Source organism: Thermobia domestica, chromosome 3, assembly GCF_964235325.1.
Source record: "Thermobia domestica chromosome 3, izTheDome1.hap1.1, whole genome shotgun sequence".
Taxonomy (NCBI): Eukaryota; Metazoa; Arthropoda; class Insecta; order Zygentoma; family Lepismatidae; genus Thermobia; species Thermobia domestica.
This window is the reverse complement of record NC_137456.1, coordinates 72,703,116-72,730,625: the sequence shown is the minus strand read 5'-3', so window position 1 is coordinate 72,730,625 and position 27,510 is coordinate 72,703,116. Positions and strand designations below refer to the sequence as shown.

The following is a 27,510-nucleotide window of genomic DNA, read 5'->3' as shown; positions in this document are numbered from 1 at the left end:
AACTAAAATCAGATTTGAATTCAAGAGTGAAAATCCTTTCAGAATCACTACTCGATCTCGCAGGGAAGCAACATCTATTGGCATTAGCAGCAAGTGACAGGGTATGTAGTGACATCTATATTGCGTAACGCACTGAAGTTTTCAGTTTATAAGGAAGTTTTGTGCCCCTTGTCTTTCTACAACCAACATAATTATATTACACAAGGTTGTATAACATTCTAGGATAGTGTAACAAACATAACGACATATTTCCCTTTTATATAAAAGTAACCAAGAAAGTTCTGTTGCTTTTTCACTCACCACTTTCGAACATCGATATGTCACCTAAGACGTACCTGGAAGATCAAAAATAGTCCCCATCAGCATCAATGACCTTCTGCCAACGTTCTGGAAGGCCATGAATTCCATCCATGGTAAAACTTGGTGGGTCATGAAGCGAAGAAGGTATCTAGTGCATTTTGCACCTCTACTAGGAATTTTAACTGGCGTCCTCTAAGGCGATTGTTCAAGGAATGGAACAGGTGATAATCGGACGCTGCAAAGTCCGAGGAGTATGGCGGATGCAATAGTTTCCCATTCAAGGCGTAAAATGGTGTCCCGGGTAATCCTAGCCACATGGGGATTAGCGTTGTCCTGTAACGGGAGGACCCCTTCGATTCAGAAGTGCTGGCTCCAGAGTTTTGAGTTTTTCTTGAACACGGCTCAACTGCTGACAGCACCCAGTTGCATTGATGCTCTGATCAGCTGGTAGCAGTCCACCGAGCACACAGGAGGATTTTCTTCTGATGTAGTGCTGGTTTCGGCTGTTTTGGGATCGGTGCATGGGATGCTAATCACTGATGACGGCGCCGTGGAGCTTCGTATAGGACCTACTTCTTATAACATGTCAAAGCACCCTGTCCAGAAATGGATCCTTCCTCAGCCGAGACAGCAAAGAAACACAGATGTCTGCTCGCGTTGCCTTCTGGCCCGGAGTTAAATCATGTGGGACCCACCGACCCAACTTGTAGTGCTTCCCAAGTTAATGGAGGTGTTACCGAATGGTTTCTTCACTCTCACTGAATTGTAGTCCCAGCTCTTCACATGACTGGCCACTGTTTGCCTCAATTCCTGCCTGAAGATCTCCATTTTGTACATATGTTGGTCTTCCGGCACGTGGTGAGTCTTCGAGTGTTTCGTCACCGTACTTAAACTTGTTAAACCACCGCTGCACTGTCAACGTAATCACGACACCCTCACCAAAGGCCTGACATATCTTTCGCCCTGCTGCAACTGCGTTTGACTACTTTGAACTCGTACAGCATACACGCTCTTATGACACTCTGTGGAGGTCCCATGTTCACTTTGTACTTACGCAAGTTCACGGTGTAACTGAACTGCCACAACCAGGTAGTATGGTGGTTATACCCACACCAACAACTGATCTTCGCCATATCTCCATTCGCATTCAACTCACGGTGTGAGGGCCAATGGAACACAGACCTCCACAAAAAGTGACAGAATTTTTTTGGTTACCTTAGTAATTAGGAGGGCTCGCATTTCTATGATCTAAAACTTAGAAAATATACATGGATTTATGCCCTAAAAATAGCAAAGTGTGACCTAAAATACACAACTTGACATTAATAAAGGGCTTGACTTCAAACATTTTGAAACTTTACTTACATGATATCAGGTTCTGTTAGTAAAGAAACCTGCAACGAATGTCAAATATTCCCCATACTCGATTTTTTTAAGTACCCCAATAATCATTTCAAGGGTTGGCCAGGGGAAAATTCTCCAGGGATCGTATCTCCGATTGTTATCAACGTGAATTGCTAGTATTTTTGCAGTACTACTTTCATCCATCGCGTATTTCAAGTTTTTCCTTGATGTGGAAGGAAATTTTCCATCAACCAACAACAAATCAACTCCTTCAGGTACTACTGCTGAGGAGTTGATAGAGAGAGACAGAGACAAGACAGACTGAAATGGCGATTTCTCTTATTAAAGTGGTTGATTCGCCTGGTCAAAAACTCCTACCCATCATCTATTCAATATTTTAAAATCTTCTTACACAAGCCCAAATATTTCTAAGAAACAAAGTTCCAAGTTACCTCGTTGCCAATATTGGCAAATATATTTCTGAGCAATAAGTGAAACTCGCGTAAAATATTACCAAAAATATGCTTTTATATCATTTTGGGCCCAAATACGTATAATCTTAAATTAAAATATAGATCAAATATTAATTTATATGACCAATAAAAACTTAATTTCCGTGTTCAAAAGTCAGAAATGTCTTTATACTTAATCAGGCGTGAAAAACGATACCAAGATTTAAAAAAAAAAAAAAAAAAAAAGTCATAGAAATTAGAGCCTTAATAATTATAAGATTTACGCGATCCGGCTCGCAGTATTTGCAGAAGAACTTGTTTAGTCGCTCAAATGTTAGGAGAATATCATAAACATGATTTTGTGAATTTTCAGATTCAATTTCTTCACTCAATGCCAACAATTTAAACGAATTCAGGGTTCCTACTGATCTGGAGAAATTTATTTCCCTGACGTTTGGCAGGAAATTCCGACTTTCATGACAGATGCTGGATGACGTTGACATAAATAAGGAATAAATAACGGTGAATATTTATATATGAGAACAATTATTCTATAGAGACAAATAGTAATCAATTGCTCATAAGTACATTCCATTTACGTTCCATAAAAATCTGAACAACGTCTATTATAATAGTTGGCTAAGCTGAAAATCGTATACAATTGATGTTAAAAAACGTATTTTATAAGATTTTCCTGACTTTCCCTGACTTCCCTGACCAGTAGGAACCCTGGAATTGATCGAACAGAAGAAAAAACTGAATCCCAATAAAACAGCAGTCTACGACTAAACAGAAAACAGGACAAACAATACTTCTACAATAGAAAATTAAAGAGAATTTGTATCATGCAGTAATCTCTACCAGATATCTCTAAAGAAGCCCTTCTCTGGCAATGAGGATGTATGGAGCCTATTTTGTAATAGGTGATGTAAATTAAAACACAATTCAAAATATAAATCAATTTATTGTTTTTTATAAAATATTTATGACACAATAAGGCACTTCAAATTAATACATGGATTACTCTACTATAAGATGTATTTATGAAGAAACTATTAACAACAGAATTTTATCAAAGAGATTCTATTTCAAATCTGACTCAATCTACAAACTCTAAGCAATCTGTGTGTGTGTTGCTTATTCATTTTATTCATTCTTTCACTGTTTGTGGTGGACATCACCGTCATTCCTGAGTTTTCTCAGGTTTCTCCTGTTTCCTCCCACATTCTCACTCTACCACTAGTTATTTCATGATCATTCACTGTCATTAATCATCAGTCTGCTTTAGCTTAAAAGGCATGGCTGAAAGACACTGAAAGACTTACAAACAAGTATCATAATGAAAACCACAGATAAAAAGTAATAGAGTACATATTAAGACGAAACTAACTTTGGGTGTCATTCTGCAGATTGTCTAAGCTACTAGTTGGTTTTGAATGTGTCCATACAGAACTTTTTGTTAAGTGTTGAACCTATATCGTCAAGAAACAGAATTTAAACAACACAATCCACACAGTGAACCTCCACTTTCGTAGCAACACAATAACGTTAATTTCACAACAAATACTATTCGGATTCATTTCATTCTTAACATTTTTTATTCATTTTAACACTTCTTTCACTATTTCAATGAGAAACAAGAGGGAATAAGAGAAAGAATATTTCTAGACCAATACTATAGTCTTTTGTCGCAAAAATAAGAACTTACTTTGGTAATAAATTATAATCATAGAGGTCTCGGGTTTTGCTATACAATTTTTCGTTTGCATCGCATTTATAAGATGTTAGTGTAGAAAACTGTGATGCGATATCGCTTAATAGGAATGTTGATATAAACTCTTATTGTATCTTCTACTATTATACAGTGCTTCCTATGTTCAAAGGGATCTCTCTCTTTCTACATAGTAGAAAGTTGCACTAAAATCGCTGTTATTAGTACAAGAAATATCAAACTTCAAATTTTATTATTTTATTGAATTGTAGCTGATCGCCAAATGTTATCAATAGTTTCGACCAAATACTAACAGCCGATTCCCACTGCCTTTATCTTTTGAATTCTTAAACCTTTTCCCTACCTCGGAATTCAAGAAGTAGCCTAACAAATCTCAAACTGACCTTCCCGCATAGAAATCGAACCAAAATATGACTGCAAAAGGCAAGCGTATTAATACTAGGCTTCTCGACGCTGAATAATTCATCATAACTATTCTGCCATCATCGGCAGGTCATTTGCTGCAACTGTGAAACTTCTATGCTCCACGGTCTTTGGCTTATCTCTTCGTCTTCACGTATGATTTTTCTGTTTTGATGTCGACCATTAATTGTAGTCTCCTTCGCCCCATTTCTCTCTTTTCTGCCACCATACAATTTTAGCACGTCCGTTGACACATTTCTTTGTTAGCCAATATCCTAATCAGTTTCTCTTTGTTTAAAATTGTTTCTTTTTCCTCCAGCAATTCTAACACCCTTTCATTCGTTTCCCGCTCAACCCAGTTAATTCTCTCCATTCTTCTCCACACACACATTTCGAAAGCCTTCAGTTTTTTTTTTCATCGTTTTTGCGTAACGTCCATGTTCCTAACCCACACAGTACAATACTTCACACGAAGCATTTTGTTTTTTTTTTTTTTTTCTCAACTCTTTATTCAAGGTCCCACAAAATAGTATTTTCTTTCTCCTAAAGGTTCTTTCGCCATTCCTATCCTTAATAACCTACAAGGCTTCATAAATTAAAGTAACACAAATATTAAGCAAGCCACAGTTCCAAAACCGTGCCCTACGAAAAGCTTGAATAAGAATAACCATAAAATGACTGGCAGTGGGAAGATTGAAATTGCCAATTTCAGTTGGTAAGTACTGTAAACAAATTATTTAATTAGCCAATCTACCATCAGCCAAGACTGTAAATTATTCATTGTAGCTTTGGAAAATTCAAGATTACTAATAAAACTCCAACTGACCAAAGCAGTAGATATATTTTAAGATTATATATTTGTGTTACATAGCCGAAACTGCAACACAGATAGATAATCTTAAAATACATATACTGCTTTGGTCAGTTGGAGTTTTATTAGCAGCCAAGACTGGTGGGTGTGGTCTTGTAATCCACCTCTTTTATAAGCGTTGATCTTGAATGATGGTTTGTGCTTACCTATTGCATTGGATTCAAGACCTCCATTTGTAGTTCGGAACCCACGCTAGTAATAGTTCCTGTCTTTCGTAACCTTGGCGGTGCATCAGAATATAAAAGAAATCAAGCAATGAACTTGTTACAAAATGGAAATCTCTTTTACAAGCATCTTAAAAACTGTTCTTAAAGAAACTAGAATACATATACCGTTCAGCAAAAAAGGCTTCTTCAATGTAATTTGTATCAAAACAAATTCGAAGAAACACATTGCTGAATATTCTAAACCAATCTATACATTTCTTTGTTTTTTCTTAACATTATATTTAATTACTCATTTTTTATATCTACGGCTGTTTCACTGGTTTTAATTCAATTCTTTATGCAAACGTTTACCCCTAATACATATTTATCTATATAAAAACTAAATTTTACAATTTTTCATGTGGAATAATCATATTACAGTATTGTCTCACAAAAGAAACTGACAAAACCTGCGAAACAATTGTTGGGATATATAAAAGAATAAGCAAATGAAAATAATTACAAGAAAAACATATATAGGTTAATTTAAAATGATTAACAATTGTCGAGAAACTTTAAAACAATATATAACATTGATCACTATATTGTTGGTTTTCGATCAATATATTCACTCACTGATACTACTGATCCTTATTTACGGACGCAATAATACGAAACAATGTTTTCCGATTTGATGTTTACACCACATTCTTAAACTATTGAGATCAAATAACTTTTGACAGTAGCTGTATATAAACTATTTTTAACTGTACAAAATGGAATTGAAAAATACACAATATAGAATACTAAACATAAAGTGAGTTAAAATATACGAATAACTCTTTCTCATATACATATGGTGTGTGTGTGTGTGTGTTACTTCATTCAATTTAAATTCTAAAACAGTTAAAAAACTGCAGTTACACAAAAAGTAACTGACAACACAAAATCGTGCCTGTGACACACTTGTTATTCACGAAGATACTAGTAGAAATCTTCTTCATTAACTTTAGTTCCTCCCTGTTGATTTTTAATCTGTTCCTGGCTTCTATACATGTCCGCTACCTAGAACAAAGAAAGTGATATATATATAGCACAGGGCATCTATTTTTAAATCAAGTACGCAACTCTTGTTTCTAAAAATCAAATAAATCTGCTCAGTGACTGCATTTGCACCAGTTCCTTTCGTAAAAATTTAACTAAGAATAACTCGAGATGAATGCGATAAAACTGCGTTATTCTTTTCTACATTATAGAGCACATACTGCATTTGTTTCACTGGTACACTTACAACAGACCGGCAAGTATGTACACTCATGTCCAAAATTATTGTCGTGTGTCTATAAATATGTTGTTCTAGGAATATAATTTGATAATGAATTCGTCCGGTATTTCTTAAAATATTAGTATGTTTGTAATCGGCAAAGACATGTATGTGTCAAATTTCTTGTCAAAAGAGCAGTAAATAAGAACAATACAACGAAAATAAAATTTTCTTGTCCATTTAGCAATATTTTATTTTACTCATTGTAATTTTCGTATTTATAATTCTTTTCCTATGAAATTTACTACAAATATACATTTCCCGATTACACACATAGTATCAGTATTAAAAGTACTCTGCAAAATTATTAAATTATATTCTTATAAGAAGGCAGTTGTAGATATGCGACAATAATTTTGGACATGAGTGTGCATCCCCACCCACTCCCACATACTTGTTTTGTGAACGCTTTCTCATGAAATTATACATGAAATTATGGCCATACAAATTCGAACCAAATTACAAAAATATATTGTTAGTAGGGTTTTATACTTGTCTTACTCTTTATATTTTATATACTTAACTACCAAAAAATAGTGAAAACAATCATACACTAAAAAGAGTACACTTTACGACCTTTCGCTAACGTTTCATCAGATGGAGAAAAAGGCGTAGGAAGAAAAATTAAAAAGCAGAAAACTACCAGTTAAGCGCCCAGATAGACAGCGCCGTCTTAAAATGCAACATCACGTAATAGTACTGTAATTAGGCCCAAGGCGAAGAGAATTTAATAGCGGAAGATAAAATTTATGGGATGGCTTGGTCGATAAAGAATGCAGGAGAGTGAAGGAATAATAAACGAAGAGAAAATTACATGATCTAGTCACAAAAAAATTCAGATCATTACATTTCAATATTAAATTAATTAATGCATCTAAGTGCTACGTGACAGCGAACTTTTTTTTTTTTTTTTTTTTTTTTTCGTGGTGAGTTCAAAGTGGTGTGATTCACCTAAACGCCGAAAATTAAAAGACATTTCGCCTTCTCGTTCAAAGCGAAATTTGCTAGTTCCTGTTTATGAATATTTACAAAATCCTTTGCATCACACTTCTACATAACTAAACAATAAATTAGAAAAAAAAAAAGCTTTTTCCCATTTCATTAGACTTTCCTAAGCGACTAATTCTCATAACATCGAGTTCCTTCTGTATGTATTTAATATTTTTCAGAAAGACTATTTAAATGGAACAAATTCTTAGAGCGAATTGCGTTTTTGCAGTTCATCAAGTCTAAATTGTTCTTCAAAAATGATTTAAGCATATCATTAATTTTCACATCTAATTACAAATATTGTAAAATTTCGTTTTCATTTACAACACTACAGCATCAACTTCCAGCACTACGCAATATTGTAGCGCTTAATTATTCGCCAAAAATGGAAAATGCATTAAGGTATGTTAAATATTTTTTATAATTATCTTAAATATTTCGTTAAGTATATTGCTTAAGTGAAGTAGCTTTCAACTATAATTTTGCTTAATGCTAAAAAGTAATATAACTATACATGTCTTTTGTAATGATTCCCTTTGATATGTAGAAAATAAAATATTTGGACAGCCTTTCTGTATCTCTGCAATCCGCAGTTGTGAGGTATAAATCGCACTAAGGAAGGAAGGGGGAATATATAAATACAAGCAAACTGATACATAAAAAGAAGGAAAAGTATACGCAAAAGAAATGTAACTAATTAAACTTTGAAATTTGAACTGATTTAGATACCAGCCATTGAATGATACTCCAGAAGTTTTATATATATATATATATATATATATATATATATATATAAACTTTCTTAGTGCCCACTTTCTAAGGTCTCATCTTTAGAACCCCCTCAAACCTACAGACGACAAAAGTAGAAGTTGTCAAAAATATTTATAGCACCTACAAATCTTGAAGAGAATCATCACAATTAAAAAGTTACGATTTCCAACACTTTTCTACCCCATGGCAACTCTTCCTACATGCGCTGTTATTTGTAAGGGTGTTCACGTCACATTCTTTTGATTCAGGGTTCCAGGTGGCTCAGATTTCATGATAAATTGTAGATTACAGTATATGTCTTATAGCTTCAAGCTGAAAAGGGACGTTAAATTACAAATACTATATATGATGGACGGAAAGTAAACATATATTTAAAATATTAATAATTCGTATATATTAAAGGATTTTCATTTAAACGATCTGCAAGTGGTAGAAATCTTACCATCCTGATATTTATTTATTTTTTTATTTATTTATTTTTTTTAAATGACACGAACAGGAGTTTCAGGGAAGTCACATCGTAAAATTTTATATTTTACTGCTACGCTAAGGACAGAAGGCTTCATACAGCTTCAGAAAGCGTATACGAGAATTAATACATAACGTAAGCACACTTCCCTTAGCCTGTAGCGGTAAAGTTAAAATGTTTACCGATGTGATTTCTCATAAGAGCCGCCACAGAACAGAAGATAAATGGAAAACATTTAAACTGGTTTCGCTGTACTAAGCGTGGCGGTCAGTGGTACGGGTGCAGAGTTAGTGAAGAAAGAAACATAGACTTAGTGATATCGTACACTCAAGGATTATCAGAATTTGCCATTTCCAAACTGATGATGAGGGGGTCTCCGACGAGGTCGTCCCTCCGTATCCTAATAAGGGGAAAACTTCTAATTGATTCAACATTCACATAAAGTTTAAAAAAAATGTCAATACGGCCAGGGCGCTACGGAAAGTGGCCTTATCCACCACGATATGCGAACTGTTCTAACGGCAAAGTTCATCCCTGGAAGCCACATTTCTGTTCTCGGCGAGAGACAACGGAGATACTATGTTGACCGATATTGTTTGAGAATAATTTTATAAGATGAGGCAATGTATAGGTGTGTGTATAAAGCACCAAATTAACCAAAGATTATAATGTGGTGTAGCATAGCATGCCGTATGTTTTGGACACGATGAACGTCATCTTACTATGATGGAAAATGAGGTATAGCCTTCTCTGTTCATCTGGGATAATGTTCATGATCTCATATTGATGCAAGATTATGCTCCGCCTCCTTTTGGTCTTGAATTCATGCCTGGCTTGGTGAGAATTTCCTAGATTTCTGTTGAGTCGTACTGGCTGGCATGAGTGATCGGTACGAAGTCTTAATCTTTAGCCGTGGATTCTTTTCAGGGATTGGTTTTAAAGATTAAACCAAACCATACATTTTGGATCAAGTGGAAGATTGTATTCACCATGTGCTCACCAATATTCTACCACATTTTCTATGTCTGTAGTGGATATTCTCAATCGTTTGCAGATCCTGGATACCATGTGCCATTTCGAAGAACGTAATTCCAATATCCCAACCATTATAAATAGTAAAGGACAGGGAAATTCGATTTAGATAATAAAAGGGATGTTGTTATAGTATCTCACATTTACCTTAATCTTATACATTTAATAATGACTACCTCAAATAGCTGAAATATATTGAGAATCATGTTTTTCTCATTATGGAGTTATGAGTATTATATGTTTTTAACTTTGACAACGTTTTTGGTGTGCAACTTTTCACTCAATCCGTTTCTTGATGCTGCAACATCAAAATACAATAGTACTGCATTACAGATCTGAATTATATGTACTTTTATCAATTTTAACCACTAATAATCTACGGGATTATTTTATTTTGCAAGTTTCTACCGTATATGTTCATGTTCTTGGATGGTTGAATTGATTGAAGTTTAGCATCCCTTCCAGCATCTAGGCTATACCAGACACGGACTAATAGTTTAAAGTAGAATCCGAGTCACCATAATGCGTTGAAATTTCAAGGCTCTCCCACCTGAGATCAAACCCGGATCCCATGAATCAAAAGTACGCATGCTAACCATAAGGCCAGCGAGAGTGCTATGTTCATGCTTTTATTATTAGTTATTTGTAAGTGAAGAACATTATACAATTAGTAGACGCTATACTATATTACAATGTTACCTGAATCGCCGTTGTAGCGTCTTCAACATTTTTGTCTTCCCTTATTCTTATGAATCGTGGGAACCTTAGAGAAATGCCTTTCTCAGGATCAACCTGTAATGACACAAACGTACGATGTTAAGTTCACTAGTAAGTCTTAATTTCAAAATACCACATATAAAAATATAGCAAAATGTTAGAACTGCTAGGTGCAATTAGATTGCAGTTTTAATAATATTGCGACGACGAACCAATTTCCTTGAAAGTGAAAAATTTATCAAACAGTATGGACACTTGTGACTTTAATATAAGTAGGGCATTTCACAGCATGAATTTGTCTGAGATGATTAATTACTTTAAGAAAAAACCTTTATATTGTATTGAATTAGAATTTAGCGTTCCTATCAGCAGCAAGGTTATATCAGACATGGATTTACAGCTTTACGTAGGTAATGAAATGAAATCTTTAAGTTTTACGTCCCACGGTTATGTCGGCTAGGCTAGAGGAGACGGTAATAATGAGAAATGAATGAAATGGTAGAATGAAGAAAGTGGGAGGAAACTGAGAACCCCGAGGAAATCCACGCACACGGTGTTTATCCACCACAAAGATCACTTGGGGCGAGTTGGGATGGAACCAGGGACCCCACGCACCAGAGGTGAACGCTCTATCACTGAGCCACCGCGGCCCTCAGGAAAGGAACCCGGGTCTCCCGCTCCGAAGACGCGTACGCTAACCATTTAGCCATAAGGGAACTCAAAAATTATTTATTTATAATGTATTTTAGTGTTAAGAATTAACGTGATTAAACTTAATATTTCTCTTCAACCTGGCTTTATACCTAGTTTGGTAGGCTGCAAGGATAAGAGCATTACATGTCATTTACTTTTTTGCTTGGTATTTTTGCCTCCAGCCCTACGACTCAAAATCTACATCGAATAAAGTACAATGAACCCTAATCTTAACGTTCTTAATTAGGTTTCTAATAACTTTTTATATTTATTTACCTATATATTTATTTTAGTGACTGAAAATAAGTATCAATTATCTGGGAACTATCTATGAATCTGGTATCTTCAAAACGCTAGAAAATAAAGTATTGACTGTTTTAGAGCTTTCCTTACAAACAAGAAATCTGGAGATATACACAGATATAATTTAACTGTCGGGCACTCAAATATCTGTATCTAGGTATAATATGGAAAGTTTTAAAGACAATTATTAGTTCATATAATAGCACTGTACATATATCGAAAGATAGGTGAATCGTCTACTTTCGAAAATTATATTCTACGTTGGTCTTATGGTGATTATAAAAAATAAAATAAAATGAAATGAAGAGTGTATGCTAAGAAGTGTAGTAATGACCCTTAAGTTAGACGACTTCCACGAGAGCAATAAATCCACAAACAATAGATATTTAGAAATTTACACAAAGTATTTTCCTAAGGCTTTCTTATGGATAAGTGATTAGCTTGAGATACTGAAATAAAAACAAAATATATGCGCCATAGCTACATGCCTTCTCATTTCATGCAAAAAAAAAAAAAAAAATCATTTATGAAAATAAGAATGGGAAAATTACTTACAATGCCTAATGCAGCACGATGAATTGGCGACAGTGAGAGATCAGCGCATTTAATTTCCCATACTTGGACGACATCAAACCAATGATCTGGTTCCAAACTTGAATCATAACGGTAGTAAGATTTGGGCTGGGGTATTACATGGTCCTTGAAGAAAGTGGAGTGCTTCTGGAGATCTTCATCACTGAATCCAGTTCCAATCTATAATCACAAAGAGCACATACAAATGCAAAACCAATTACTTCTGTAGCTTTAAGTTAGTTACTGTTTACTAAAATATGTGGGTTTGTAAGTTTGTTCAGTCAAGTATTCTGCATTAAAATATCAATTTACCTAAATGTTATTCGTTAAGTACATATTATAGTGAACAAAAGCAACTTCTTTTATAACTTTATAAATGTTTATTTTGTGATTTTTTGTAGTTGTTATTATTGTTATGTAATTGCAATCGAAGAAAAATTCTAAATATTGTTTCGTTTCAATGTTTACTATTGATAAAATACATCGAAAATGCCGTACTTTTTGTGTATGTGTGTGGGGGGTCATACAGACCCCACGAGAGGCATTTAGTGAAATAAGTATCTTTGGTATCTATTTATGTATAAATGAGTTTGAGCCAAAGTGGACTCAAATAATCCGTATCTTTATTCACTTTTCTTATTCATATGCAGATTAAGTCGGTATATTTCTTTAATTTGGACCAATAAAAATCGTTGTTAACTAACTTGAACTAAATTAGTTCTTCTGTACTCCGTAGTACTTTGAAATCGTTCATATGTAATTCTGTGTAATGGTTTCACTTGTGCAACTGTTTATCTTTTTGTCCTTCTGAAATGACTCTTGACAGTTATATTAAGAAGCATGTAAAGATCAGTACAACGTATTTTTTTTTATCAGGATTCCTTCGTGAGTGAGTCGGCAGACGTATCGCATTTGTGGCCAATTAGTCCTGGTTCTGAGTTTAAATGGGGGACAATTTCTCTCGGATGTAACTCGAGAAGCGGTTTTTATTCCGCTTTAAGCTTATGTGACCCCTTCCAGCATAACTCGGTTGTTGCATAATAATATCAAGGCGAAACTTATTTCTGTCCATATATGATATGAATATATAGAGCAAATCATTTAAACCATAAAAACCTGGTTTAAACAAACAAACAAAAAAAAAAGTTTTTTTTTTTTAAATAAAAACCATGGTTTTTGCCAACCCTGATTTAATGTAACTGTTAAAATTTTCAAGGTGATCACCTCCAGCATCTCTTATAACTTCCATGACATTAAAGTTTAGCTTCGAGTTAATTTCAGTTGTTTAAAGTGGTTTGTGGAAAATAAAATACGGCAAGTTATGAACTGCATAGTTACTTTCTGAACACCCTGTACTTCCTACTTACAGGTTAACTTTACCCATCATTTGGATAATATTTAAAAAATCGTTAAAACAATGATCGATGACGAAGAAAGATTGCTTAAACGAATTTCCCGCTATTGTTCAGAAGCTGGTTACAATGTTGGGTGAAGAATCAATGTTCTAAATGGATAACATTATTGATACAATAATACGTTCATGAATGTCGTTATTGTAAGTAAGTTACCTCTCATAACTGTGCTGGTATATTATCGAAACACAATTTTGTTTAAATTTAAAAAAAAAAAAGTATAAGCAGTCTTCTGCTCCACATACCTTGCATAAACTTTGGTATTCTTCATTTTCGGAATCATAACAAGCCAAAAGGAAACCTCCATAAGTACCAGTTCGCTTTCCACGTCCAAGGTAGCCTCCTAAAACCACTACATCCAATGTATCCCCACATGTATCCAAATAATCCTTCTTTAATTTCAACCAGTTTCGGGAACGCTTAGCGATTTCGTAAGTAGCTTCTTCATCTAATGTTTTCACCATAAGCCCTTCACAATTTCCTGAAAATATAATATTAGAAATGTTTTAAAAGAGTAATGCCAACTATTAAAATTACACATTAGAAATGTTACGCTAAAAGCATTCAATTAAAGACCTTCAAATGCTCGCTCAATTATTAAGTGCCAAATTTTCAAAATTTTCGAACGTAACATGATTTATTTTCCAGCTCATCCTACTCAAGAGATCACTCCTATTCCATTTCTTCTAGGCGTGGGAGACCTGGGTTCGATTCCCAGCGGGAACTCATGTGGTTCGGATTCCACGTTAATCGGTAGGTCCCGTCTCATATAAAGTCGCTACTGAAAGGGACGTTAAACTCAAAATCAACTCAACTCATTTCTTCCAATATATTAGTTACAAATATCTCAAGCTTACTCTTCATTATACTACACACAGAAAATGACAAGGTTTTCCTTTATTTTCCTCTAGATAAAATTACTACTTCGTTTTCTATAAACCTCATTTATATTATTACAAATATAACTTGAATATTTGAAATAGAATAACAGACAATCAACAAGTGTAACAAGCAATTAATACTTTAACTAATAAACTAAAACCTGTCTCAATTCTAAGTTAAACGGAACGAAAAATATTTTAAACTTGCGCCTAGAGAACAAAACATTGAACTTAGCGTAAGAGGGATTTTGCAAATGGTAAGAAATGTTCTCGTGGATTTAAGCAGGTAGGTATATCATATGAGGCGTTCTGGATAGCAAAGGCGAACATTCCTCTTTCAATTAATTATTATTACTTCAGACAAATAATAATAAAATGAGCTGTTGTTGAGTTTACCCTTGCTACCAGGAATGCATCATATTTATATTATACAGATTGTCTCAAAAGTCCAATGACAGAGTGACTGTTATCAGTTACAACAAAATGTATGAGGAGAAACAGTCTCCAAATATCATGTTTTCTATCTAAAGTGAAGGGATTTTTTTTTTTAATTAGACGCCCGTTTCGGCTGTACACTCTTTATGCGCCCAATGTTAATGAAAACGTAACATTGTCATTTACCTGGACCCACAACACAAGTGAATGAAGTTACTGCCTTTTACACTAACATGTCGATGGCCAGCCCACATTTCAAATATCCCCATTCACCATACTCTTACAAAATTTATCCACCTCCCGGTAAATGGTAACGTTGCATTTTCATTTAACATTTGGCGCCTAAAGAGTGTACAGCCCAAACGGCTCGTCTGATTTAAGAAATTCCTTGACTTTATATTGAAAACATCATATTTGGAGACTGTTTCCCCTCTTATATTTTGTGTAACTCCGATAATAACAGTTACCCTATGTCAGGGGACTTTCGAGACACCCTGTATAATATACACCATCAACCAAACAAAAACTATGCTATCTCAACAGAACAAAGATTGATTTATGAGACGACCAGAATATATAACAACTCAATGCTAATATAATATGAAAAACTTCATAGACATTTCTGTCACTACAACGTATCTATCTCTTCTATCTCCAGGATATCAAGTTGTGAGGGAAACAAATCTACGAGGGGTGATCAGAAAGTAAGGTTACAAAGCCTGCAGTGAAACGTGTATACATTTCTGATACAACCAATATAATATAGCCAATAGATTAGGTTATTTTTCGACACACTCTCCACATTGGTTGAGGCACTTGTCGCATCTTGGGATTAGTCCGATGATTTCCTCCTGGTAAAAATTCTGTCCTTGCGTGTTCAGCCATGTTGTCACGAAATGTTTCACCTCCTCATCTGAAGTGAATGGACGACCTCCTAGGTGCTTCCGAACGACATTTCCAATTCTGCCATCGGATGCCGCAACGAGATCCTCCTGTTGTCTTGAATCAGCTCCTCCACGCAAGCTGTGTTCAAATCTGTTGATGCCATGCTGGGTCGGTCACAGCTCTTCGTCGGTGACGCTTTCTCTACCAGACCAAACTTTTGACATCATTTTGCGACATGCTGACGAGACAGTCTCTCTCCGTATACCTCTACCAGCTTCCGGTGAATTTCAGCCGCGGTTACAAGTTTCGCCCACAGAAATCGTATAACTGAGCGAACTTTGCACGATCACTTTTCCAAACGAGTCGCCATTTGTGTTTACCTACAACTAGTGCCGTCGGTGGAGGGTGGCTGAAACTGCACAGTTGCCAACTCAATGTATTAAAATTACCGCAAACTCCTCATTCCTCTATAACACACGAAACTCCAGAAATTTCGGCCTTGTAACCTAGTTTCTGATCCTCCCTCGTATTTTGATTGTATGTCACTATTCTACACTACACTAGAAATCAGCAGAAAAACATTTCAGCTGCAGGAACCAAAACTTCAATCTTCCAAGTATGACCGCATTACAGTGATGTAATCTTATATGCAATTTTAATAAGATATATTTCATTGTGTGCTTAGCAAATGCTAAGAGCATTAGCAGAACAAATTGAGACAGGACAGATATACAAAGTAATCCCAAATGTGAGTTCAGAGATAGTTTGCAGTTTACTTTTTGATTTTGAGACCGTAATAACTCTTATGATAAAAGCAGATAAATGTTGACAGAAACACAGAAACTCGACAGACAGTACTGTTTCAAAAATTTTAAGTTAGATAATAAAAATGTCAATATGGAATTCTTCCACATCATTACTTTAAAAAACAGGGGCTTCCATCATTTTCTGAATACCACACTGTAATAAATACAGGATAATCTCAGTTATAACACCGAACTGAGCCAATTACTAGTAAACAACAAAAATTCGTTAACAAGATACTTGTAGATCAGAGTAAACTTTTTTACCTTTAACAGATTCTTCCAGAAATTCCTGGACTTCTTCCATAGACTGAGAATCAATACTGGTAGCGAACTGAAACTGACCTTCTACTTCTTTAAAATTCTCCTTTAATAGTTTCCTTCTGGTAGCCAATGTTTCTTTCACGAGTGACTTTCCATTCAAATATAACAAATCAAACATGAACACACACACCCTTACTTTGATTTCGGCCTCATTCGCTTCCTGTAATGAATATAGAGTTAAACAAGTGAGTTTCGTTTCACAGCGTCAAACTATGCGAATTCAACACTCAAACTTGAAGTAGTACATCTATAATTATCGGTTGCAATAGAGGAATAAGATCAAAAGACAGAACCTGCTTCTCGGACGCTGAATCCATATCAAAAAAGCCATTACCAGGGTGTCTACTAAAATTCTAAAATGAAATTTCGTGACTTTTTCGTGACCTTTTCTTTAGCAAACCATAAAATTTAGTAACATTCTCAAGAGCGAGTTTGGGTGCAAATGGGGCCGAATTTTCATGCATGTGATACAAGCGTGCTTTCCTTGTAATTTGGTAACGTCTAAAGCCGACCACATACATTTTTGGTGGTGAATTTTGACGTTTTATAGAACAAAATTTTCCAGTCTATACTTATAATTTGTACAGATAACAACAATCGTGACCCAAAAGCTCGGTTTCTTGACTTTCATGACCGTTTTCTGATTTCGTGACTTATTTTTTCATGACTTTCGTGACTGACAGCACCTTGATAACTCGCTCTCTTACTGTTTTTGCTCTATTGAGATTAATATTGAAACCGGAAGTGGTAACTGACGTCTATAACTTATGACTGCAATAGAAGAATAAAATCAGGGGTGAACGCATTCTTGAGGACTGAATGCAATCAAGTTGTTTGGAAGTCTAATGCAATCAAAGTAATGTTGTAACGTTGCAAGTAACAAATTAATACGTTCGCACTGTAAGAAGAACGATACACATAAATCAACTTTATTTCACAATAAAACTATCCATCACGTAACAATAAATTTGAAATGTTGACAACCCGAAAAATAATTATAAGAAAATTAGATTTTTATTAGTCAAATATTAGGTCTCATAATAATTAAATGTTGTAAGATTAAAATCCAATTCTTGTATTACTAATGCCATGGCCGAAACGGACGAGAATTTTTGAGATGTATGGTAACGTGAAACTAATGTAATTTAATGAAATTTCTAAAATAAAATATGCGCAAGAACTGCTAAAACTTGTCTAATAGTTACTAATTTCAATTATTTCTGTAGGTATTTGTAATTGTTAAGCTCTTGGATGAACACTAGCATTTCTTTCCAAGAAACTGCAAGAGGAAGTTTACTACAAATAATAATAATAATAATATTATTAATAATAATAATAATAATAATAATAAATAAATAAATAAAATTGACAAAGAGAGTAAGTGGAACATTTGCATATGACATCAAATTTAATAATAGTGCTGATAATAATAATATTAATAATTTGAAAACAATTTTGCTAGCTATCCGTGAGCAACATGGGATATTTTTCAGACGCTTTCTAAAAGACAAGTTTTTTTTCCTTTTGTGTGTGTGTGTGTGTGTAAAATTTTCCATTTTCTTTATAAATCTAGACGTCATAAATAATAATAGCTTCTAGGAAAGTATTATTTATTCTAATGACTCATCATTAGAGATGCAAAAAAGCCGGCTTTTTTGAATCGATGGTTTTTTTCACATAAAAAGCCGGCGTTTTTGGGAAAAAAACGAGAATTTTGGAAATTTTGGCTTTTTTCAATTTCATGATTTTTCTATCTAAATAGCTTTCTTATAGTATATTCTATAGTTAGATAAGAATTCCATGACCTAAATGCAATATTTCGCTCTAAAATTCACCATCAAGATGGATGGAGCACATGTTTTACGAATTAAAGCTAACATGAAGAATGTACTATTTGAGGGCAATTTTAGAGACTATTTAACTTTATTTTAACTTTTGAGTTATCGACATTTTTTCTTCTCGGGATCATTTCAGTTTGTCATCCGTTTTTCATTTCTAAGAGCTTAGCACTCTAGCTTCTAGCGCAAAACTTAAACTTACGTTGTTCTATATATCCGTCAAAGCGTACGTTTTTCAATATATCCGTCTAACCGTACTTCCACATTTCTGTTATACTGTAGCTGTGCAACGGTTTAGCAATAATTTTCCGGATACAACCTTGAATACTAATGTATACAAATAATCAGTAGTGGATTTAGAAACGTACTTTGTGATGGGTTTCTCTGATTGTTTCGTTTCCTAAAATGTCCTAATTTTATTTGGGAGGAGCTTGAAGTTTATGAGTACAGGCATAACTAATACTGTATTTCGTTTCGTTTATATATTTAGCGATAATCTTCCGGATACAACCTTGAAGATCATTTTATACTGAGAATTAGTGGCGGATTTAGAAAAGTATTTTGGGAGTTTGCTTTTCTTACTAATGTTTAGTTTTTCTAAACATTCGTAATTTTTATTTGGCGGGAGCTTAAAGTTTATGAGTAAAGGCATAACTAATAGATATTTCGTTTGTTTTAGACATTCCGTGATTTTGGGGAACAGGCTTCAGTCCGAAAGACCGCCCCCTAACCTTCGCAAAACCGTCACTGCTGGTAATTAGTAATAATAACGATTTAAAAACAATAAGAAAGGAAGTCGGCCAACTCACAGTACACGCACTATTTCTACTTCACAGATGGAATGAAGGAAAGCTTTGTCAGAATGGTCGAATGGTGAGTTGAATCCCGGACTTCCCGATAGAAGCGCAAAAGCTCCACTCAGTTATGTTTGTTGTGCAGTTGTATTTATCTTCCGTAAACCTTTTTGTGTGGGGGTGGGGGTGGGAAGAGTTCCATAATGATATGAAGGGTGTGAGCCAAGAACATGCTAACTAACAAATTTTCAATTGCTGAGTTATGCAGCACCAGATAGACAGCAACGCATACCGCTTTGTTTAATCCTTCATGTATAGTCTTATGTGAAAAATCAGCTTTCCGACTTTCAAAATGGATTGTGCAGCAGAAAATCTCTAATTTCTTAAAATAGTAAAATTGTGAGTTACCATGTTCTTGCCTCACATCCTTCATATGTTGAATCCCTCTTGTTAAAAATACAGAAAACTTGAGGACTGAGTAAACCGTGATGGTGCTTATATAAAACTGTAGAATTTCAAGAATATATTAAACCAAAAGCTCTAGATGTGCAACCTTTAAGTGTATCATATAAATCTAAGTATTTTTATTATGTTTTATTTTAATTTTATTTTGTTCTAAAAAGAGGGTTTGGAATATTTTGAAGTAAAAATACTAGATAGAATTTTGCTACTTATTTGTGTATTTTTTTCAAAGAAGTGTTTATTTTTAGGGTTGACTGGTTTACACCAGCTGTTTTTCTTTCTTTTTTTAAAATAAACAACTGGTTTAAACCAACAAAAAATAAATAAATAAATAAATAAATAAAAATAAAAATAAAAAGAACGAAAAATGCGAATCGTGTGAACTTCATGGTAACGTTTCCTCACATCAAACCATCCGCATTAGTTTTATTTCCTTTTCACCTTTTAATCAAGGTGTCCCATGTTCAATTCTCGGTCGAACCACAACCCTTCTTTCATGCGTAAACAAAGTAGCGGTTCGGATGTAACTTTAAGCAAAAGTCTTCTCCTTGATAACCTCGGTATTACGTAAGGATGTTAAGCCTGAACATATGAAACGAAACCAAATTGTATATTTCTGCATGCCTGAATGCCTGTTGTTTTATAAAGAAGCCAAAGTTGCTTAAATATATTGATATAAATTGGCAAAATTTATCGATTGCCTACGTAGCTTCCAACATTAGCTTGGATTGTACTTTCAATGATATGTACGTACTAAATTTGTAATTTAATACCTCAGTTTTAGCGTACTGATTATGATACGTTGACCTTTAAATTTTACATGTAAAGCAATAACAGCATTTCTTTTATTGTTTTACATTTAGAGTAATGACGGGATTTTCCCGATGGCTAGGGCGGGAGTTTCTCAATTTAAGAAATTTACTGACCGGACTTCTTTAAGCTTATTTGACCTCTTCCAGCATAACCCAGTTGTTGCATAATAACACCAAGACGAAACAAACTTATTTCTGTCAATATGTAATATAAATACATAAAGCAAACTATCTAAATCCAAAAAAAAACCTGGTTTAAACCAAAAAAACCTAGTTTAAACTCCCCCCAAAAACGGGTTTTTGGCATTTTCAAAAACAACCATGGTTCTTGCTAACATTGCTTACTTTTGTATTTAGGGGGTTAAAAAAATCTTATTATATACATTGGTTAATCCTTTGGAATTCATAATGTAAATATGTTGAGAAGTAAAACTGTTTGAAATATCTTTTCGAAATTCATGGTTTATTTTCGAGGTTTTATATTATTATCGGCATCAACCACTAATTAAATGACTTTTTGTGTTATAGAGAAGCGAAACAAAATCTAGTTTATCAATTTAAAGCAGAATTTTGAAAAAAGCCCAAAATTTCCCAAGCAAAAAAGCAAAGCAGAAAAAACCGAGTTTTTTTCCGAGCCCTTGCATCTCTACTCATCATACATGTTAAATTTTGTTTAAAGTAAAGATGCAATCCTCAGTACTATTGTGGCAAGAATATAATAATGAATTTATCAGCTCTGAAACAGAGATATCAAAACTGTATATATTCGCCACATGTTATGGGACCGGCACGTATGAAATCGGTTTATAAATTTCATACTGCAGATCAAGGCACTCATCAGCTTTTCATGATGGAATTTAAAGCTTCATGAATAAAATTATTTGTAAGTGATGAGTTCATTGTCATTATGAATCTCAAGATTTCAAGTCGCAATGAAACATTCCATGTAGGTTTAAACCCTAAAAGCTGCAGCGAATCTATCGATATTTAATCTAAAAGCACTCTCCGCTAGAGAAAAGAAATTATATTTTCTTCCTTCAACACAACACAAGACCTCATTCAGCAAGTGTGTGGAAGAACAGTTTCGAGCATGGCTGGCTTACCCTAACCGACCTGTCATATTCATTCACCTCTCTCGATGCCTGTAAAATGCTGGTTGAAGAGAAATTTCTTTAATGAAAATCACGCTTGAAAATGTTTCGGAGACTTTTTCACACTGAAACCAATGAAATTCTTCCCGTAAGTTACCGAAGAGCTAATTGGCAACTGATACAACTTATTCCAAATAATGGTGGAAATAAAAGGGTTACGACAATTTTAGTCTTTCCAAATTTAGTAGTAATTTTTTTTAAAAAAATAAAAAATAAATAATAAAAAAAACAGGACACCGGAAATGATCTATGATTCGACCTAATACTTTCACCTTCTAATTAGAGACTCCTAGAAATTGGCTTAAAATTCCTCCGTATGGGTCTCGTATGAAACATAGAACGATAATGTTCATTGGGACGCACAAATTGATATCAAGGTCATTACTATAAATAATTGGAAAGACTTTAAAATCTCAAATTTCCTACCCTCGCAGACTACTTCTTTCTTTCCTCAAAAATAGGTTGGTGGGCAACGTGAAAATTTAAAAATTTTCCTCTAATTTGAGAGAGCTGTTTTATACTTTGATAATGTCTCTTCTTCATAACTGCATCTAGATATTCTATCCTTGGTCTTCCTTTTCTTGGTTTTCCTTCTGCCTTTCCACCGAATAAGATGGCCATGCATGCTGTTTCTTCTTTCTACTATTATCTTCATGATCTGTTGTCCTTCATTAGCTTCCTTTAGTACGTCTTCATTCCTTTTCCTCTCGGTCCATGATAAGTGCAGCATTCCGCGCCAACACCACATTTCAAATGCTTCCAGCTTTTCTCAATGTCCACGTCTCTGATCCGTAAAGCGCCACGCTCCATACCAAGAGTCTTAATAAATCGTTTTCGAACGTCCAACGACACATTTTGAGGATGTTAGCAGTCCTCTTTTCCTATTGAATGTTTGTTTAGCCTGTGCTATTCTGGAACTTGCGTCTTTTTCACTTCTTCCGTCCAAGGATATTAGACTTCCTAAATAGGGGAACGTCTTAGCGTCTTTGATTTTCTCTCCCTTTAGCCATACGTTTGCTCCCTCCTGTATTTTTTTGAAATTCTCACTGATTTTTTAAAATCAATTAATCTATTATGAAGTAACTTTAGTAAGTAAATACTGAATATTGTCTCCGGACATAACATTCAAGTTAACTAACTTTGCAGTAACCAAACTGTGTCTAGGAATCACTAAGCAAAATCAATTCTGATTTCCCTCTACTTTTTAATGTATCAAGTAGACCTACTTCAGAATAAAATGAACGGTCTTCAAATACATCAAACAATAGACCTACTGCACAACAAAACTAAGGCCTAGCTCTAAATTACTTGACAAACTTGTACACACAATTTCTATTCCGGTAACTAACAACATTCATAACAACAACAGAACACATTCACTCACTTCCTTTTTTAAACACATTTTATCTGATAATTTCTTTTTTAAACTCCTACGAAAGACTCATCATACAGCACACAAAGATGTATCTAATACCCATTAAATTACACCTTAAAATTATAATAAAGAATGCAATCCCAATGAGTGAATTTAATAATAATAATAATAATAAACTAGAATTGAAACATTTAACAGTAATTTCCTAATTAACAAACACAAACGGCTGTATGTACCAACAAAGTTCAACTGTTGAACGACGTTCGATCTTAAGACCCGATCAAGTGGTGAATGAACTAGGTTTCACCTTGAACGGTCGATTTCTGGGGATTAAATTCGTTGATTTTGGTTAGTCTACAGTACTGAAACAAATGTGGAATTGTGCAATAAAATTCCTAGAACTCATTTACATAAACGTTCATTTGAACTTTGTTGTGCACACAGTCGAAAGTGTAGTAACTCTATGGACCTTTTTTTTGCTTGCACTACACATTCGCACTGAATTTCAGTAACCGTAATAAAATGATAAAGATCTTCAAAATTGGTCAATTGCGGCTTCTTTTCTCGACACATGTCAATGTGTTTGGTCCGTCAACTTCACTGCGTGCAGTGTCTGTCCAGGAATCCAAGAACATACATCAAGAACGACGTTGAAGTGGTTAATGTCTTTAATCATCTCACAAACGACAGCCTTCACGTGTCCTCACAAGCAAAAATTTATAAGCGCTAATTCTGGGGACTGGCAGCCGTTCAACAGATCCATGACCAATTGATTGATTGGGAAATTGGACATCCAGTCCCTGGAGTGCGCACACATCGTAATGGGAGGGACGCAGTCTTGTTGAAAGACAGATGAAATGGACAATTCTCCTTTAGAACTAAAGGCACAACAGTATCACGGAGAATGGCAAAGCACGTCTCTACAGCTAAGGTGTTATCAATGAAGATAGGACCAACTTTTATATATATATATATATATATATATATATATATATATATATATATATATATATATATCCTAATTTTTACATCTATCACTTCTTCAGCACCTGTTTTGGAAGGGTCAGTCCACTGGATACTGCAAATTTTGGAGACTGACTCCAGTGCCGTAAAAATTTCCTAAGCACGACGCTACGAGTCAAGTTGGGATCGTGACGGAGATGCAGTTGTCTCCATCCACAAAACTCCACTCATCCGCACTGCGGTGATGCAGGTATTGCAATTTACATGGACGTCACTTGTTGCACTGCATGAAATGAATGATACTGGGTTGATTGACTCTTACACACTGTCTTCTTCTACACAGATTTTAACCTTAAGCAATAATCATGACTGGGAAGCCTCCAAGAAAATACTCGCTAAGTTTCATCAAGATTTTTACGACAGTCAACATGGAGCAAATACACAAAAGTACATGTCATTTCGAGTACATCGATGTCCCTCTCTTTAATAATTAAAATTATGTTTAGAATATCAAACAGTAATATCTGATGAATAGAGGAAACACATTTAATAAAGAAAGCTAAAATTAGTCCCGCAATATTTTTAAAATAGTGCAAGATGCGTAAATGAATCCTTACCTTCTTTTTTCTCGTGCTCAATACTTGGAAAGGAAGAATTTGTTCCTTTTCCCTATCCCACGCAACTGCTTCACAGTCCATAATGCAAGATTTGACATCCTCTCCAAGGCACGATGGGAGACTAGAAATTATATCAGGATACTTAGTTGTGTTATTCTCTTGATTTCGACTGTATATGGATATCTTTCCATTCTCGTCCATATGGATCTACAACCAAAGATATAAGCTTCATTGAATTTATAATTTGTTGGTGGCGTATAAAATTTTACATATAAAAAATAATCATCCAAATATGTTGATTTAGTAACATTCGAACAATAAAAAAGAAAATGCTAAAGAAACGTAAGTGTCAATACTTTGAATTCGGTTTGATCAATTACTTCAGGTCGACGGAACTTAAGACTGTCACATTCCTAAGGGAAAAATAGCGAACACAGATCACAACATAGCGGAAGTGTGCACCAAAACAAAATCGCGTAGCGTATATAATAAGCCGAATAATAATATAATTCAGAGACAATTCTTCATAGATAGAATACACACTGTCTCTATTAGAGCTAACCTATTCTAGTTTATCTTACCGCTGTGAACATTTTAAATTTCTATTGGCATGAAGAAAGAAAGAAAAAATCAAAATGATATTGGAATTTTCTAGAATATATTTCCACGTTAATCCCTTAAGCACGATTTCTACATATTTCTAAAAGCAACATCTACTAATAGAAATATCTAGATTGAGTGTAGTTCATGACAAAAGTAATTATCATATGGAACGTACGTTCTATATAATAAAGTACGAGGCTTACAATGCCGAAATAACACTGATTATTCTCTAGGACTTCGCCAAATTTTTGTACCATTTACTTCTTGCAGCAATCCTTAATAGGATGTGATTACGCTGATCTTGACTCCGGTCTCAACTTTCATTCTCACCTGGAATCTGAACCAAGCTTGATTATATAAAGGACATGCTGTGAGGTAACATGGATCTCCTCTGTTAATCACCAGGCACGATTCCACGGTTTGATTTATCAGTGTAGAGTAGAACGCTGATATTGGTGGTTACTCGACTTGCCAATGAGTCTGATGTCTCTAGACCCCTTTTATCTACGCTACATGTTTCCTTTGCTGTTTCTGTATTGAACCTCTTTTTATAGTTATGGTGTTAAGGGACCACAAACAAGTTTCCCTCCAGAGAGTTTCGTTTCGTCTCTCTCAGCAAATAGATACTTGTCTCATTTGAGTGATTTGAATCAGAGTCTATTAACCTCTAATGTAAATTTAAAAGAGTGTGTAGTTCGAAAACAGCTACTCACTCTGTTATATTCAATGTCTAATGTGACAAGATCAAAATTAAGAGAGAAATTGACAGATTAAATTGCCGAACTACTTAAGGTACCGCAGAATAGTGTATATTTTTACGGTATTTTGATATATGTTTATATTTAAATAAATTACCTGTGCTCGCTCACCGTCGTACTTCCATTCACATGTAAATTTCATATTTTCAAACCTCTGCAGTACGTCTTGAACACCTTTAGTCGGCTGAGCCAACATGGGTTTAAGAGGAATTCCAGGCGTTATACGACAGTGATTAGGTAACTCTCTTATTCCTTCTTTCAACAAAACAGGGATTATCCTATCGTACGTTGGACACTCACTAAAAATAAAAAGTAAATTAATTATATGGAGCGTAAAACCACCTACTATTGTTTGATTTTTGATTGTATAGAGCACATAATTTTGAATACAATGTATTAATTTTATAGGTCAAAATATTAGGAAAAATCCAATGACTTTTGAAGATATTTAATCTAAATCCATGGTCTGCAAAATTGCAGCTAAATAGCATATAACTAACCTTATTATCCATATTTAACATTTTAAATTGAAAAAAAGAAAAAGAAAGTAAAAGGAAAGAAGAAATTTCGGGGATTAAGTAGCAAGATTTTTCCAGAATAGTACAGCGGGGAAGAGCGATCTAATAATGAGTTCGGTTTAACAATTTTAAAAAGTTATTGAAAAAAAGTAACAGAGCACACTGAACTACAGCAACCTCGTTTATCCGGACTTACTGGGACCAAAGGCAATCCGGAAAATCGAAAATCTGGATATATGGGTAATAAGCACAACAAATTCTTAAATAAGCAGACTTACCATTTACTACGATAACTCTTCACATTATTTCTTAACATAACAAAGAATTGGCCCACTGTCTTCCTGTTTCAAACACGTGGCGTTTGAATGATTAAGGGGAGTCGGAATTCAAGGTCAAAGTCAAAACTATTTATAGCCTGTAAGTCAATCCACTTCTACGCCCTGTGACAATGTAGTAAAGCTTTCTTAAACTCGACAAAAAGCATTTTATGTACAGTATTACCATAATTTATTGTACAATCTATGCAGAAATTGTACATTTAATCAAAATAAGAAGCGAAAGTTTGGTGTACTTATACTTACGTTCTTGCTATCATATTAAAAATTATTATCTGTGTGAACATTAAATTTAAAAGACATCTACAAATCTGATCCGGATCAATGAGGGTCGGATAAAGGAGGCTGTATTATATATAAATAAATCATAAAACATATCGTCAACGGCGTCGAAAGCACGAACTCTTACCCAACATCTTTAGCTT

General features: G+C 34.5%; 1 protein-coding gene across 1 annotated transcript in view; it reads right to left on the bottom strand.

The window, feature by feature from the left end:
• Window positions 1–3,040: 3,040 nt before the first annotated feature.
• DNAlig1 (DNA ligase 1) overlaps window positions 3,041–27,510 on the bottom strand; it is a 94,324-nt gene continuing 69,854 nt past the window's right edge. Inside the window, exons 12-18 of the mRNA XM_081751101.1 lie at window positions 26,330–26,531; window positions 24,872–25,078; window positions 16,803–17,019; window positions 13,777–14,012; window positions 12,102–12,299; window positions 10,533–10,625; window positions 3,041–6,312 (exon numbers count right to left, since the gene is read on the bottom strand). Coding sequence (XP_081607227.1) covers window positions 6,232–6,312; window positions 10,533–10,625; window positions 12,102–12,299; window positions 13,777–14,012; window positions 16,803–17,019; window positions 24,872–25,078; window positions 26,330–26,531 — 1,234 coding nt within the window. The 3' untranslated portion in view covers window positions 3,041–6,231. The remainder of the gene's footprint in view (window positions 6,313–10,532; window positions 10,626–12,101; window positions 12,300–13,776; window positions 14,013–16,802; window positions 17,020–24,871; window positions 25,079–26,329; window positions 26,532–27,510) is intronic.